Source organism: Fukomys damarensis, unplaced genomic scaffold, assembly GCF_012274545.1.
Source record: "Fukomys damarensis isolate Sample0158 unplaced genomic scaffold, DMR_v1.0_HiC HiC_scaffold_7, whole genome shotgun sequence".
Lineage (NCBI taxonomy): Eukaryota > Metazoa > Chordata > Mammalia > Rodentia > Bathyergidae > Fukomys > Fukomys damarensis.
In genome coordinates, this window is record NW_022900919.1 from 13829989 (window position 1) to 13846820 (window position 16832).

General features: G+C 39.7%; 1 protein-coding gene across 4 annotated transcripts in view; it reads right to left on the minus strand.

Annotated features, from left to right (window-relative positions):
- Positions 1-16832, minus strand: part of Chd2 (chromodomain helicase DNA binding protein 2) — a 129404-nt gene that overhangs the window by 28427 nt on the left and 84145 nt on the right. For 3 of the 4 annotated variants that reach the window (XM_010621003.3, XM_010621004.3, XM_010621006.3), the window contains 8 exons: positions 15796-15935; positions 11472-11610; positions 11203-11353; positions 9989-10111; positions 8415-8543; positions 7076-7216; positions 4899-5033; positions 699-877 (listed from right to left, as the gene is read on the minus strand). In XM_010621003.3, coding sequence (XP_010619305.1) covers positions 699-877; positions 4899-5033; positions 7076-7216; positions 8415-8543; positions 9989-10111; positions 11203-11353; positions 11472-11610; positions 15796-15935 — 1137 coding nt within the window. The remainder of the gene's footprint in view (positions 1-698; positions 878-4898; positions 5034-7075; positions 7217-8414; positions 8544-9988; positions 10112-11202; positions 11354-11471; positions 11611-15795; positions 15936-16832) is intronic. The other variant, XM_010621005.3, reaches the window with a different exon arrangement.

Sequence of the window (16832 nt, forward strand, 5' to 3'; positions counted from 1 at the left end):
GCACAAAAAATACAGTGTGATTACCTTCAAGCTATACGTGTAACACAAATATGAACTGGATTTTCTCCCCAAAGGTACGTTATTAAATAAGAATAAATATTCTAAAATCTGAAAATGGTCTGGTCCCAAGGATCTCAGATATACAACACTCAAACTGTTTAAATATAAATATATATAAAAACCATGCCTTACAAACTAAAGTTCTAGATTAACTACATTGAACCAATTTACTATTGTTTTTTTAACCATTATGGAAGAAGATAAATGGGGAATTGACAGTTCTCTGTGGTTTTAATCTTTGTTTTACCTTATATATTGGTATAGAACCAACCAATTACTTGTAGTAGGTATAATTACATCTGAGTATCAACTCAAGGTGGGCAGGTAATTACACGAGATCATTTCTATCCTTTACAGGTTTAGAGACAGGGTCTTCTGAGAGTGAGCCACAAATCCAGCATCACTGTCTTCCTCTTACCAATGACATCAACAACATCACCCCACCCCTTCAAAAGTCTAGTTTCAGTGGAATGGCCTAGTTCATGAAAAGAAAGTTAAAGCCTGCAGATAAGCTGATAATAGATGAATCGTGTTTGGAAAAAGGTTCTCACCAGATAGCTTTGCCACCTCTTAGTAAACAAAACCCACCCGGACACTGTCAAACTGAACTGGGCAGACCAGAGGCCAAGGTCAGTTACCTCCTCCACAGTTTGACGTGCTCCTGGTCTGAGTAGGCTTTAAGGCACTCGGCTATCCGGTCTCCGATTTTCAGCAGACAGTTCCGTGTGTGTTCGAGCTGTTCTTGTACATTTAGTCCCTTGTCAGGTTTGTCCAGCTGTTTCAGCGCCTTTTTCACAGGCCTCATCCTCTCCTTACACTGGAAGAGACCAACACAGCAGAGACATGAGCCACATGCAGGAAAGAAGCCTTCTCCAATACAGAGCATGCCCTCCCCGATCATCCACCCTCAGACAAAACACTGCCACCTTCATGCCACTTAATCACTGCAATGGTGAGCAGGTACTGCCTGAGGGATGGAATGAGTCCAGTATCAGTCTCAGAAAACTGATGAGCAAGGGCTGTGGGAACTCCCTGGAGTTACATGACACCCCTTGGTCTGAAACACAGTTCGTCATCTGCAGGAGGACCACGGTGATGCCCCACAAGGCAATTATGAAAGTCAAATGGGAAACAGTACTGCAGGCCTAACCTGAAAACGTCCTGCCATGAACTATCTAAATAGTGCATGCAGAGGGAAACATTAACAAATCCTTTAGTCTTGAAAACAGTACAGAAAGGGCTTGCAGATAAAAGACGGTACACTGACCACAAAAATCTTTTTCTTTCTCCCCCAACCACACTAACAAGCTGAGTAAAGAAATTATCTTCGAAAGAGATAAGCCCATAAAGAAAATACTACCTATAAAGTTCCTGGCAACATAGAGAATTGACAACAGACCTGAGAAAATGAACTCCTAAGCCCCACAGCTAACCTGCTCTATGCTCCCCCAAAGGCCAGATGTTTCTGGAAATAGGGATGAGGGTTACCAGAGACTGATTTAAACAAAGTCCAAGAAGTAACAGATTCCCAGATTCATAACGGACATGGAGCACCAACTGCACTCTGCAACACACACAAAGGCTTCTCTAGAAGGACAAAAGAAACAGCTCTAGGCTGGCTGGGCAGCGTGAAAAGAGGATTTATCAGATCAAATGCTTAATGCATGAACCACCACCCACCCAGGAATCAAATTCCAGAAGGAAGCAGGCCAGGCTTCACTCTCTAGCTAGCAGATCAAGAGAGAGCTAACAAATCTGACAACCCCAGAGGGTGAACGAAAAATGTCAACTCTGGTTCAATGGAAGTTTCCCCACGAGGCCCTCGGCCAGATCCCCTTACAATGAAAGCAATCAATGGGCCAGGGATTTAGCTTAGTGGTTCCACAGCCTGCCTCGCAAGCGCAAGGTCCCAAGTTTGATCCCTGGTACAAAAAAAACCAGAAAGCAATCAAAACCCTAGCCACTGGCTTGGCTCCCAAACAGATGTTTAGTCCCAAACTCTCAGACACAAGCAGACAACTGAGGATTGACTGGCAAAGACATGTGAAGAAAGTTTCTAACATGAATTCCAGAAAACAAAGAGAAACACAAAAATACTGAGAGAACTATAAAGGAGGAAAGATCTTGGAAATGAAGCGTAACAAAAGAAATGAAAAATTCAGAAGAAATCAGGGGAATAAAGGTTGAGGTTATCCCCCAGAAAGTAAAAAAGCAGAAATGGAAAGTTTAAAAAGACAAAATTAGAGATTAATATCCAGAGTATAACACCCCAAAACAAATAACTCCATAAAGACAAAACTGAGGACTTCAGGAGAGCATAATTAGTACAAAATAATTCAAGAAAATTTCTCAGAATTGTAGGATATGGTTGTCAGCCACTGAGTATCTAGCACAATCACAATTTCATGATCATGAAATTGTGTAACAATGAAAACTCTACAAAAATTTCTATCATTTTGTGGTAACTCCCATGGCTACACACTTATGATCTTATGCATTTTTCAGTGTTAAATTTCAAGTACAAAAAAGGACTCAAAATAAAAACACACCACACACTGTAGATGTGCACACCTATGGGGCACCTAGCATTTCTGGTCCAGCCACATGCCATATAGAAGCCTCTGCACAGAAGCACAAGAAAATACCTTTAATAATCTTACTGCAGCCTATCTGTGTTAACAAGTATTGGGAAAACACCAATGTCCATCTAGAGAAATAAGGATCAATTACATAAGTCATAAAATAGAGTAACATAAAGTATTTAAATGACAGCCATGTATGCTGTAATTTGGACAGATCTCAAAAATGTGAAGAGGAGCCAGGCATGGTGGAACACACCTGTAATCCCAGCACTCAGGACGCTGAGGCAGGAGGATCACTGTGAGTCTGAGGCCAGCCTTGGCTACCTAGTGAGATCCTATCTCAAAATAACAAAAGCAAAAATGTGAGGGGAAAGCAAGTTACAGGTTACAAGCAGTGTACCATTTATATTGTTGCTTTTGTTTTTTGTTTTTTTTTTGTACTGGGAATCAAACTCAGGACCTTGTGCTTGCAGAGCAGGCAGCGGCACCACTGAGCTAAATCCCCAGTCCCCCATCTGTGTGATTTTAAACTATAGAAAGCAATGCTATTTGCTGTTTACAGAGACATGGGAGGCTGTGTTGCACAGCTGTTAAAGACTCAAGCTTTCACCTTATTTAATATGTAAAGTGAAGATAAGCTACCTCAAAGATTGTTTTATACACCTAAAACACACAATGGTGCCTGGCTGTTTACATGAGCTATTGCCAGCCAAACAGAGGTAAGTAGTAAAAATCTAAAAGACCCATAAGCATAACAATCAAATTCAGAATCATGGTTATTTCAGGGAGGTAAGAAAGAAAGAAAATGGGTTTAGAGTAAGAAATACCAGAAGCTTCAACCCTATAATAAGTAATAAAAATTTTAGATGAGGCAAAACTTCATAATATCTATACCAACACCTATTATATTCCTGAAATTTATCTGTATTTTTAAAGATTTCATTAAGATACAAGCAAGAGGGCTGGGGATTTAGCTCAGTGGTTCGGTAGCTGCCTTGCAAGGACATGAGTTCAATCCCAGTATCAAAAAAAAAAAGATACAAAGAAGATTAAATGAGCCTATATTGATTGCCTGAGACACATTCTTGCTATTTACTCAGGCTGGTTTCAAAGTCCTAGGCTCAAGTATCAAATACAATCTAATCCTCCCACCTCAGCTTCCTGAATAGCTGAGGCTATGTACACATGCTACTGTGCCTGGCTTATAAATATGTACATTTTTTTTTAAATGGTGCCACAGAAGTATCAGCTATTATATTCATCTATAAACAATGAGCTGAGGAGGAACTGGAAAACAGAGCAGACACCTGGGACAATGAATTTATTCATTTACGCAATTCATTCACTGACTGATATACTTCTAGCATCTAAATGGACTACATACAAAGCACAGTACCTGCCCTCTGAAAGCTCACAGGCAGAAAAGAGAATTGTGCAGACTGAAATAATCACAAAGAAATACACACACACACACCATGAAAGTTTTAGAGAATACCGAGAAGGGAGGTGAGAGAGAGGAGACTATAACAACAGTCGACTTCTTGCTACAGGCAGAAGTACTTTCCAGTTCAGAAGACAGTGTCATCTCAGGAAGTTTGGGCAGAAGAGAACAGGGGTGGGCTAGGCATGGAGATCTACAGCACAAGGAAATCCACGTATGTACCCTAAATGCTCCTGCCACACAGCTTTTGTACACGCTGCTGCCTGGCCTTAGCCTTTTCTTCTCAGCCTCTTCTCCTATTACCTTTTACCCTTCCTCCAGGATCTAATTCAAACACAACTTCCTTAAGTGTTCCTAACTCTTGTTGACTCAGTCAAATCCCCTCCTCCCAGGGCCTCCACCTCCACAACCCCCTCACAGCAGCACCAACATGACTAATGCAGTTATCTCTCTCTGCTATGCAGATGTCAAGTCTACAAAGATAGTTTTCTTCTGTTCAGCATGGTAACTCCAGGGGCTGGCATGGAAAACACTCCTGATTCCAAAATGCCTCTGAGGGCTCCTAAAAACTTTTCAACTGCAAACACTAGACATGAAATTGGATTCCTAAAGTATTCCTCACTAGAAAACAAGTAAGAAAGTCTCTTTCTGCCAACCTGGTTTGGAACACAATCTTTAGGCACCAAAAGTGATGTGATTCCAAAAAAAAAATACACCAACACACATACTCCCTGAAGCTCTGGCTCCATCTTCAAGGGGCAGCAACACAGCAAGGACTGTGGTACAGACCCAGCATCCCCATGCTTCAGACTTACAATACTGAAGGTCTCCTGGTCGAGATCATCATCTTCATCCTCTCCAATAGGGACAGGTTCACTTCCTGCTGTAATATGCACAGGGCCCTGAGATCGCTTTGATTTATTTGAAGATTTGGTATCACCCCCTTTAGGCTTTAAAGAAAAAAGGAGTCATTGTCACTTATGCAATCTCTACTTCTTATCTGTTGCACTGTTACAGAGGGAAAATATAAAGCTTCACTTTATACAAACCTATGAGACTAACAGCTTACTTATACATCGTTCCTTATTTCCGCCTCTAAATATACCAAACTGCAACTTCAATTTCATCAACACTACTTGGGAGCTTCTATTCTTTCATCTAGAAAATGCCCAAAAATGTCACCAATAGGTTAAAATTACAAACTGGCAGAACCTCTAGAGTAGCATGAAAGTCACTTTTACTAACAACTTACCCTTGATCTAGAAATTTAGAGTATTTATTGAATTACTGTGACTGAAATCTACATGAATCAACAACGATAAATCTCATTAATTACATAGAATAAAAGGTTGCAAAAGTATATATACAATAACTTTATGTAGGAACATTTAAAAACATGCAGCACATTGTATGCTTTGTGGTTATGGAGTATGAATCTTACAAGCATGAAAGAATGGGTAGGAAAGTGTCACACCGACTTCAGAATAGTGGATGAAGAGAAGAAGGATGACAGGAATGCAGTCAGGAAAAAGCAGTAATGATGAGAGCTTCAGCAGTTACTAATGTGTTTATGAAATACAAATTACATTAATCAGCAAAAAAGCCAGCTGAAATAACCATGAAAAAAATACAAACATTTGTAATACTGGAGCAGGAAATAACAGATATTTGCTAAACTGTTTTTATGCCTTTATTGTTCAAATATTTCACTTTAAAAAACAAAAGAATATTTTTTAGGGGGATACAGAGTAGGGAGAATAACTAAGGATTGAACCCAGGGCTTCTGCACAGTTACGTCCCCAGCCCTTTTATTTTTTATGTTCTTCAGACAGTGTCTCACTAGGTTGCTATTGCCCAGGCTGGGCTGAACTTGGGATCCTCCTACCTCAGTCCTCTAGACTGGTAGGAGAATAGGTGTGAGTCAGTTATGCCTGGCAAGAATGTCTTTGTGAGGGAGCATAAACGCAAAGGTGTGTGTTACAGTATGTACTATTTATAACAACAGAACCTGGAAAGCAATTTCAATACAAGAGATTTATGTTGCTTGCAAAATGTCCCACCAAAACAAAATTTATCCATTAAAAATTATCTTAAGCCAGGTGTGGTGGCGCACGCCTGTAACCCCAGCACTCAGGAGGCTGAGTCAGGAGGACCACTGTGAGTTCAAAACCAGCCTGGGCTACATAGTGAGCTCCAGGTCAGTCTCAACTACATAGTGAGACCCTGTCTCAAAAAACAAAACAACAAACAAAAAAGTTATCTTAACATTTATTTATCAACTTGGAAAGTTGTTCTCCCCACTGAAAAGAGTACCCAAATGGTCTGATCTTATTTTAATTTTGTATTTGTACCTAAACTCATTAAGAATAATGTTCCAAAGCTACTCAGTAAGAAACCAAGAGTTACCATTGGATTGGGGAATTATAGCAGGTTTATGTTTGTTCACTTTGGTAAATATTAAGGTTAACTGCAAAATTTGTTTGTAGAAGTCACCAAGCAGACATGCAACACTGTACCAATTCTGTGCTTGGAATGAACTTCATAAAACTCCCAACTTGAAACACCACGGCTTTTCATCCATGTCTATTCCAGTAACTTGATAATATTTGTTTGGAATCCTACACCCTTTAAATATCCAAATGCATTCATGGATTGCCCTCTTCTAACACAAAGCGAACAACATTCTTCAAGTAGACACCTGTACGAGTACATTCACACCCCTGTCCTATCCTATTCTAAACACCACAGCTCTCCCCCATAGGTAATAAAATAACAAATAAAGACCTTCTGTACTAAAGAACACCACAGAAGTTGCCAAATTCCTGCTCTCTCTACAAGGAAGGGTGCAGGCAGCCTTCCACAGCTCCATCCTTTCTTCTTGAATAAACTCACCTAACAACGATATCCGGGTGCACAAAGCCCACTCTATATCTAAATCTAAATAGGAACTTCTAACCTCTGGGTATCTTCATAAGGAAAACAGCATCAATACCTTCTCTTTCTTATCTTTTGACTTCTTCCTTTCTTTGTCCCCTTCTTTGTCTTTCCTAGAACTCATTTGTTTCTCTTTGTTCTCTTTGTTCTCTTTCTTCTTCTGTTTTTTTTTCACTGGACTTTTTTCTAAGCCATCATCCTAGGAAACAAATAGAACTATGAATTTTTGCTATGAACCTTCTATTTACTTATTTACTTCTTGGGAAAAGAAGTACTGCCCCCAATGGCTCATTCCGTGTCTAGAAGATTGTTCCCAAACACAGAACGTTGAAGTACTTGCATGCACAAGTCTCAACCCTTTAGTACTAACCAGTTAAGCACTCATAGGCAGATGCGCTTTACTTATGTCACCTCTGTTACTCCTCACAGCAACGCTTTAAGATAGGCATTATTAAGCTAGGAGTATAGTTCAATGGTACAGCATTTGCCTAGCATGTGCAAGGCCCTGAGTTTGATCCCCAGAACTGCATCCCACCTGAAAATGCATTATCATCCCCATTTCACAGACAGAAAACAACTGAGGCTGAAGAGGCTGTATTTCTATCCACAGTCAGCTAGTAATTGATAAGGTTATTAATATTTGAGTTCATGCATATTAGTTCCTGTACCTCCCCGATGCTCACCCTGAGCTAATCTGAAAGTACAGTTACACTTTAAGAGCAACAAAATAAAACCCCATAAGGTTGCATCTCAGTGACACAACACATTCAATGACACCAATTTACTTTTTACTTAACTCAGACCAGAGGTTAAAAACTGGTAAGAGCTGGGTGTGATGGCACCACCTATAGTCCCAGCATGTGGGAGGCTGAGGCAGGAGGATCGCCACAAGCTCAAGGCCAGCCTGGACTACACAGTGAGCTCAAGACCAGCCTGGACTACATAGCGAGACCTTGTGTCAAAAATAAATAAGTTAGTGGCACCATGCCTGCCTAGCAAACGCAAGGTCCTGAGCTTGATCCCTGGTACGTATACGTATGTACGTACATACATACATAATAAAACCCTGGTAGGACTTGGGCCAAACCTGACCCACAGAGGACTTTTATTTGGGCCTACTAAACTGCTCAGTAGCTGCCTCTTCATATTAGGCATTATCTCCATAGCCCCTCCACTTTCCAAAACTGAAGCTAAATATCAATAGCCATTTATCACTAAAATTTCCATGGTTCTCATTACTAATGCTATGTATGAATTTGTAATCGCTGACATAAATGAACACTACACTTTCTCTGACAGGTTGAGCAAAAATACACAAAGTGTACTTATTCTACATGTGAACCAAACACATCACAGGACTTTATACCATAAGACCCCCAGATGAAATCAGCTCACACCTTCACTTCTCCCTCTTCTGATGGATTATCTGAGTGTCTGGGAGAGGAAAACTCAATTCCATGTTCATCTTTCAACCTGGGTGCTTTGTTTTCCTTCTTTACTCGAGGCTTCCGCTTCTTTAATTTGGCCTGGAAAGAAAAAAAAAAGGCTGATAAAACTACAAATGAAGACTTTTTTCAAAAGCATAACTACACTAAGGCGTGGTGGCGCATGCCTGTAATCCCAGCACTCGGGAGGCTGAGTCAGGAGGATCGCTGTGAGTCCGAGACCAGCCTGGGCTACAAAGTGAGTTCCAGGTCAGTCTCAACTACATAGTGAGATTTGTCTCAAAAAACTGAAAAAAAAAAGCAGAACTAAATAATAACATTTTGACATTCTCAAGTGCTAGCATCCATATAATTCAAAGGAAGAAAATTCAGAGAAATCAGGAGTCAACCAAATTTATCTGGAGGAAAGGAAAATAAACCCTACAGGCCCTATCTGCTTCCTAAACCACATTAAAAACTCCCTGAACCTATTGATTCTAGTTTTTGGCATGAATAAAGCTAAAATCCATGCCTAAACATAAAATTCATCTCAACCAAAAGAAAAAATTCAAAAAAGGGGGAAGAAAACACTCTACATATAAAGATACAATTAAAAATAACATTAAAGATGATAAACTGAAAAACTGGGAAACAAGCTACATCTTAAAATAAGGAAAAGGTTAAAATACTGTTTATCTACTAAATCAAATATAATAATCTAAAATAAGTACAAACATGATCCAATCTGTCTTTCTAGACCTAACAGGTAACATTTTCACCACATTCTCCGAAGAATGATACTAAATCCTATAACATTATTATTCGAAAAACAGCAAGGATTGGGGCTGTGGTGACCTTTTAAATACAATTTCTTTGACTTACAATGCAAGGCAACTAATACAAATGGCACAGCTTGAGAGCACTTCAGGCACATGCACACACAAAAGCTGCTAGTACAGAACACAACTTACAGATCTCCTAACTGTGACACCATCTTTCTAGGCCTGCACTGAAATACTAAGTTGGAGAAATAAAAGGGGATAAAGTTCAGAAGAATTCATTAGCAACTTAGTTGGCATTTTCCACTGAGCCAGTAAGATAACTGTAATTAAGTCCAGTTTCTGAAATAAACTATGGACACCAACTGCCCATCTTACTGCTGGAATCCACCAGCACAAGCAGCTCCCTTAAATATAATGACAGGCAAACCCTTTGGTATTTAATATAATAACTGGAATCATGTTCCAAAACTGAGGGAGCCAGAAACAGTATCAGTACATCTGGATCAGTTCCAATGGTGAAAGACGGATTATTTTGGACAAGATTTGAAGGAAATGGCTTTTGGAAGAACCATGCCAAGGTGTCGAGGTTAATTATTAAACAAGTATTTCTGTTCTCACCAGCCAAACTACCACCATGGAGCCTGCAAAGCAGAACAGCCATGACCAGGCAGCACGCTGTGCAACGCCCCACAGGGCATCTCATCCCCCAGCTCTGCAGGGATGGAGCCACGGCCCCTGAGGAACACCCAGCTGCAGTGCACCTACCTCCTCCCCACCTGCCACGGCCCCCTTCTTCTCCAGGCCCTTCCTCAGCAGCTTCAGCAAATAGTCCGCTCGGTTCTGTAGCTGCTTCCCTTGAGGCTTTTTATCTGTCTCCACAGGCAGAATCTTCGACAGGAAAGGGAGAGAAGCACCCGCCACCACCCACACCCCGGTTAGTGAATCAATAAACACGACAAAATGCTCAGTGCTGTCCTTTCCCTCCCCAACCACCCAGAACACAGATAAGCCTCAGATCCTATTCTCATGTTCATGGCTCCCAGTCACTGAAAATCCCTCATGAGCCGTTCTCACTTTACAAAATGGGATGGAGAAATCCAGCTCTCCCACTGGCTCCTACCTGTGCTGTTAACAGGGTAGAACAACTCAGGTAGGAGGGGCTTGTGGCTTCATCTGCTAGAGCATCCCAGCCGGCGTGGATTTCCTCCTTCCAGGAGCAGGGAATCCCTGGAGCTAGGTTAAAGCTTCATTTTAGATTGAAAATGCTTCTTAGAGCATTGCCGGAGAGCACTGAGCTATGCCAGGACAGGATCCATTCCCTGCTACCACAGCTGAGCTGCTCGGGCCGGACTGGATGTGGTCTCAGTGCTCGTGGCAGGGTGCTGTCACCCTCCTACACCCCGGATGGGATGAGCGTGCTCTGACGTGCCAGGGAAAGCCCTGCTAGGAGCAGAGCATGGAGCGAATCCAACTAAATTTGAGTCAGTCAGCTTTCCTTGCTTATTGCTCTAACCACGGCCTTGTTACTTGCAGCAGATAGGGTGGGAGGCTCGATTTTGTGGGAGAAGCAAAATTTAAATCCACTACAAAAATACCAAGGTGATGCTCATTCTTTGTGTGTAGAACTGAAATATGGCTGTCCCAAGTACACTTTTAAACAAATGGCCAAAAACAAAGGCCCACGAATGCTGGTTACCCTGGTATTTGTTGTAATGAAATCTGACCTAAAATAAGTATGAGAATTTTAAGATTTCTCCTAGAATTACCCCAAAATTTCACCTGGTTACTGTCTCTCTCTTTATTGTCCAAAAACAGTCCAAAAAAGATGGTAACACTTCCAAGGATAAGAAATCCCAGGAACTTGCTATTATATTACTATCCAATCTCATCCCCCCTTCTTAAAAAAAGTTGAAAGTAAGTAATCGAGGTAAAAACAGTATACAACACATCTTCTAGAAATCGCTAGCAGAGCTCCTTACTTTGTCGGTCAGTTTCAGCTCTGGGTCTGTCTTAATTAACTCCCAGTTTCCATAGCCATGCTCGTAAATTCCCAGCAGCAGGCGAGAGTCATCCTCCACTCCCCACTCTACATCAAAGTGTGCAGCTTTGACCCGACAGGTTAGGCAGTACCTAGAGGTTTCAAAACAGAAGAGCATTACAAAGGGACCTTTTCTGATGTTACAAGAGACAGTAATGACACACAACTGTGACCTCCAATGTCATCCATGCATGTACACAAAACACTCACTTTTTTTTTTCTTCAGGGTCCAGAGGGATAGATTTATGCAGCATTTCAAACTCTTCCTCATGTTGGATAATGGATTTCACATTAACCTGGACTCCAGATATCTTGATTGTCGGGCCTCTCCTTTTTCCAGGACCTTTCCCTAAAGGATAAAATTTTATATTACTTACATAAAAACTAGTTGAAGTTTCACAGAAAACATGTTATCACCAAATCCTGAATCCTGATTATGAAGTTTAAAGTTTACAATCCTTAAGACAAAAAACTTTTCTCAACATTTGTAAAATAGACTTTAAACAATTCCATTTTTTAACATTTACGGTTTTTTAGTACACTGATGTTTGTAATTGTGTTTTAATCTTCAGGTCATAAAATAAAAAGAAGATCATCTTAATGCTGAAGTTTATTCCTTTTGTTTTCCTATCAATCCCATTATCAAAGCTTTAATAACTCAAGTATTTTAAAGATGATTTACACTTGATCTTCAAAACATCATTACTGAGGAAGTATGGGATTATGTTAACACTCAACACGATGAAATGATCAAGTATTATGATTTATATCTAGATGGCCCCCAAAGCCTCATGTTACCATAGACAGACCTTTGGAAGGTGACTTGATTAACTGCTGTTAGGAAGTGAGGCCTGATCCGAAGAGGCGGGTCTCTGTGGGTGTGACACAGAAGGCTGCACCGCCCTTCCTGGCTCCTCCTTGATCCTCTGCTTCCTGTCCACCATGTCCCCCTGCCATGCCATCCTGGACCCAATCAACTATGGACTAAATTCTCACGGGCTGTGAGCCCAAATAAACCGCTCCTCTAAAATTTGTGGATGTCAGCTATTGTGTCCTAGCGATGAGAAGATGAGTAAGACACAAAGGTTGGCATGAAAAGTTTACCTTCATCTATACTTGAAATTATAATGATCCTAGAAGTGAAATTAAAACCATGTCACTCTAAAGAGTCAAAGTCAAAAACTGTAAGATAATGTCACTTGTTTAAAACTATTTTCAACAAGCCGGGTGTGGTGGCACATATGCCTGTAATCCCAGCACACGGGAGGCTGAGGCAGAAGGATCACTGTGTGGGCTACATAGTGAGTTCCAGATCAGTCTCAACTACATAGTGAGACCCTGTCTCAAAAAACCAAAAAAAAAAAAAAAAAAATCCTCAACAGAAGAATGGCAAAATATGTGAAAACTGTTGTTCCTTATAAGAAATGTGTACTCTTGCTCATTAAAAAAAAAGAATATATGACAGTATTTATTCTTTACCTATCAGGCTAGAAAAAAATCCAAACATTAACAATATATACTATTTGTGAGGCTTGTACACAGAAACTAACAAACACTACTGGTGATTACATAAATGACAACAGACACATGATGGAGAACTTGGCAAACTCAAAGCAAAGTACACATGAAGTATGATAAAAACCACAATAAATGTTTAAGTTTGAACATTTATTACAGTAAAAGGCAGGTTGCCATTAATGCCCCTCAAAATGATAGCCTCACTTCAAACACACATCCCATCCTTCTTGCCACTTTCTGAAGCAGTTCCAGGAGTCTTCTGTTGTGAGCTGAGCGTCTTTAGTCACATTGTCACGGCTGCCTCAAGGTCATGAATCAATTCCCAACATTTACATTTCATGGTCATTCTGCCTTTGAAAAAGAGCCAGAATTCACACAGTCCAGATCCAGTGAATAAGACAGACATTGTCCCAAGGGTCCCTTTCCACTGGCAGCAGTAGCATTCATCATATTTCTTATCACATCTGATAAAGACATCCATGAAAGAGAACTTCCAGAACTACCTACTTCGGAAAGTGGCACGAATGACAGTGTGTTTCAGGTCAGATGGACTGATGACCATATGTCTTTTACTAGAATGCATTTTCAAAATGTAAACATTCCATGTATTGTTGGATAACCTTGTATGTATGTATTTCCCCTCAGGATCCAGCAACACTATTTTTAGAAATAGGGTTATCCACACCAAAAACTTGCTGGTAGAGATATAAAAGAGCATATTCATCAGATCACATTTATTCCTTGTGGCTTTATTTATATGGCAAAAGACTGCCAACCCACATATTCATTACTAAGGGACAAAAAGATGAACTGCCATCTATCACATGGCAGGACACTGGGCAACTGGCAAAGAAGCCACGATCGCCTAGAAGTGAAAGTAATCAAGTATGTTCTCTTGTGAGTAAGATGAGAAACACACACATTGTATTTAAATTTTTAAAAAGGAGCAATAGAATAATAAATGTAAAATTACTAGGAATGGTGACTGAAGGAAGAGAACAGGGGTAGGAAGTAAATATGAGAGCAAGATATTCCACATAAACCATTTTATAGTTTTAATTTTGGATTATGTAAATGTTCTATACAATCAAAAAAGTTAAATCATTAAAAGTGATTCCTAAAAGTTAAAAATAAATGAAAACAGGAGTATGCAAATTAAGTTGATGATGTAATAACCAACAGAAAAGTTCAAATAATTTTAAAACACAGTATTTTGACAAAATGTTGAGTAAGATGTATTCTAAGTTAAAAAGCTAAACAAGGAAATCAAACTTTGCATTTGATAGTCTTGCTAATAACAGTAAGATTGGTATCGCTATTTTGAAGTGTATATAATAGAAAACAAAACAAACATAATTATATTAATATTTTAGGAACAATATCAAGAATCTTCCAATAGAAATGGAAATATCAGCATGGATTCAAAATATGCTAAATAACCAGTTTACAGGAAATACAAATTTAGGGAAAACAAAGCATACAATGCCAAGAGGAAGCAATCAGTCAGATCCAGAATGTGAACATAAGTAAAAAAGTAAAGAATGGAGGGCCGGGGGTTTGGCTCAGTGGTTCTGCCATCTGCCTCGCAAGCACCAAGGACAGGAGTTTTATCCCCAGTACCAAAAATAAATAAATAAATAAGGATGCAGAGAGAAAGGGGCTGTAATAAGATATGAGATTGAAATAGCAAGGAACAGAGTAGTGGGTGTACTACACTATCTTTGATTTGTGTTCAAAGTGGAAAAGTATTTTTTGTAAAAAATGTACACTTTTAAATTTCTCAAAAAAGATGACAAAAACGGGGACACGTGTTTCTTCAATTTTGAGCCATGTAAATGTTATGTATTCACAACAATAGCAAAGAAGAAACAATCCAAGTTCAAAGTTAGTGTTAGGTATATTCTGGATGCTATAAAAGCACATATTTTTATCACTGTCCAAACTATTCAAACTATTTAAGCTTCTTTTACAAAAAGTTAAGTTTTAAGAGGTTTTTTTTACTTCACCATAAAAAAGTTGTTACTGTATCTGAAATATTCTTAAATTCTATTAATTTCAAAAATATCCTTAAAAATAAAATATCAAAGCACAAATACTCATTTCTTAATAATAGCTAAAACCACAAGCCAGACACTATATAGTCTTATTCAAGTAATCATCAAAACCCTTTGCTTCCTATTATACCACTGTGCACATAAGAGAGGAGTGAGAATGTATCTCGTCCAAGATCTTGTAGCTAAGAAAAACCAAATCCAAAATTCTAGAAATCTGGCTGCCTCCGGGGCCTGGGCACCAAAAGAGCCTCTGAAGGGTGGCCTTACTCAGCACAGTAAACAGGAACAAAAGAAAGGGGGAAATAGCACACGTTAACCGCAGTCTGGAAAAGGCACCTTCACTTGTGTACTGGTGACTTCTGAGCTCCCTCATTACAAGCACCCCTACACCTCTTCCTTTTAAGCCACCACACAGGTCAGGCAAAAACACTCTCTGAGGTCTAAGAGAAAACACATTTTATATCCAATCCAGGTACAATCAATTCCAGTGGCATGAAAATCTCAATGTAACAAAAATTTTTATAATATTCATATAATGTTTTATTTCAATTATTTCTCTGAATTATTTTCATTTGCCACAATGAAACAGTATATGTACACACAAAGGATGATGTCTATACTACCCCTCACTTGCACGCAGAACACAGAGGCATCCACTTGGTGCTGACCTTCCAGTCTTTACTTCAGTCAAACCAATTTTACACTTTCATACCAACATAAAAGAAACCATTTCACTTTGTTCATCGATCTATACCTTCTGCAAATCCACTTCATGTGTGGGTAGCTGGTCTTTGGCATTTCAGAACACTGAGCTCACAGAAAGGCAGCTCAGAATACAGCCCTCAAAGTATGAGCTGTACGTGGTGTACAGTACAAGTATGTTCTCAAAAGCCCTTTGGAAAAGAAAACCCATCCACAGAACCTGATCTTGAAGAACCATGCAAGAGGACTTGCTGCCTTACCCTCGCTAGCGTTTTCTTTCAGCTGATCTTCGTACTCCTGCATTGCTGACACACAGCTGTTGTGAATCAGCTCTCCCAGGCGCTTCAGGTCGGCCACAGACTTATCCACCAGCTCAGCATCGCGTGCTATGCACTCCAGCCTGAGGATGATGAATACAGAGACACGGTGTCCACATTTAAAACATCACACAAGATTCCACTAGTCTCTCATAAGCATGTTCCTACAAAAACACTTCTGCTGCCTTCCTTCCTTCCTTTATAGGTCATTGGACAACGTGTGAAGTCCCGGTTCAATCGCCAGCACCAAAAAAAAAATTTTTTTTTTAAAAACACAATCCTTTGACAGTCACTAAGAGATAATGCACTCATTTTCAAGACCTGTGTCTTGGAACATTCCACAATTAATTCCAAAAGTCAAAGAGACAACCGTATTAGACAAATGGGCTATCTTCTTCTGTAAGCAAGTAAAGCACCTAAAGGCTTGGCATTATTTTGCCCATTTGGGTTCACTTTCCTTTCTCACATCCACTTTCACTCACTGCAGTGTTCCTAGGAGAACAGTAGGTACTCAGCCGATCTCCAAGTCACACAATGGCTAAAAATCGTATCAAACCCAGTTTCCCACATCCTGCTGGCCTTACAGGTATGGCTTAAAGACAGGCATTTTAGTTCTGGGTGGTCAGCCTGGAGAGAAGCACTTTTCCATTTTGTGGAGAGTCATTATACATCACTACTTCCTTACTACATGGAAGAACAAAACAAAAAGCACAGGCTTAGAATTCCACCAGCTCCAGAAGTTTATCAGGAACCTAACATTTCCTTTATATCAGCGTTATTATTTAAAGGATGTATTGCTGATGTTTCACACGACAAAATACTTACCTATGTAAAACAGGGCCATCTGCTGAACTCTAATGTCTGAATTCATTCTTTGAATACTTGTTGAATAACGCTAACAGGTAATCTCTTTGTTACTGTTGGCAAGGTAATACAAGTTCTTTAATTTTTTTTTTTTTTTTTTTTTTTTTTTTTTTTCT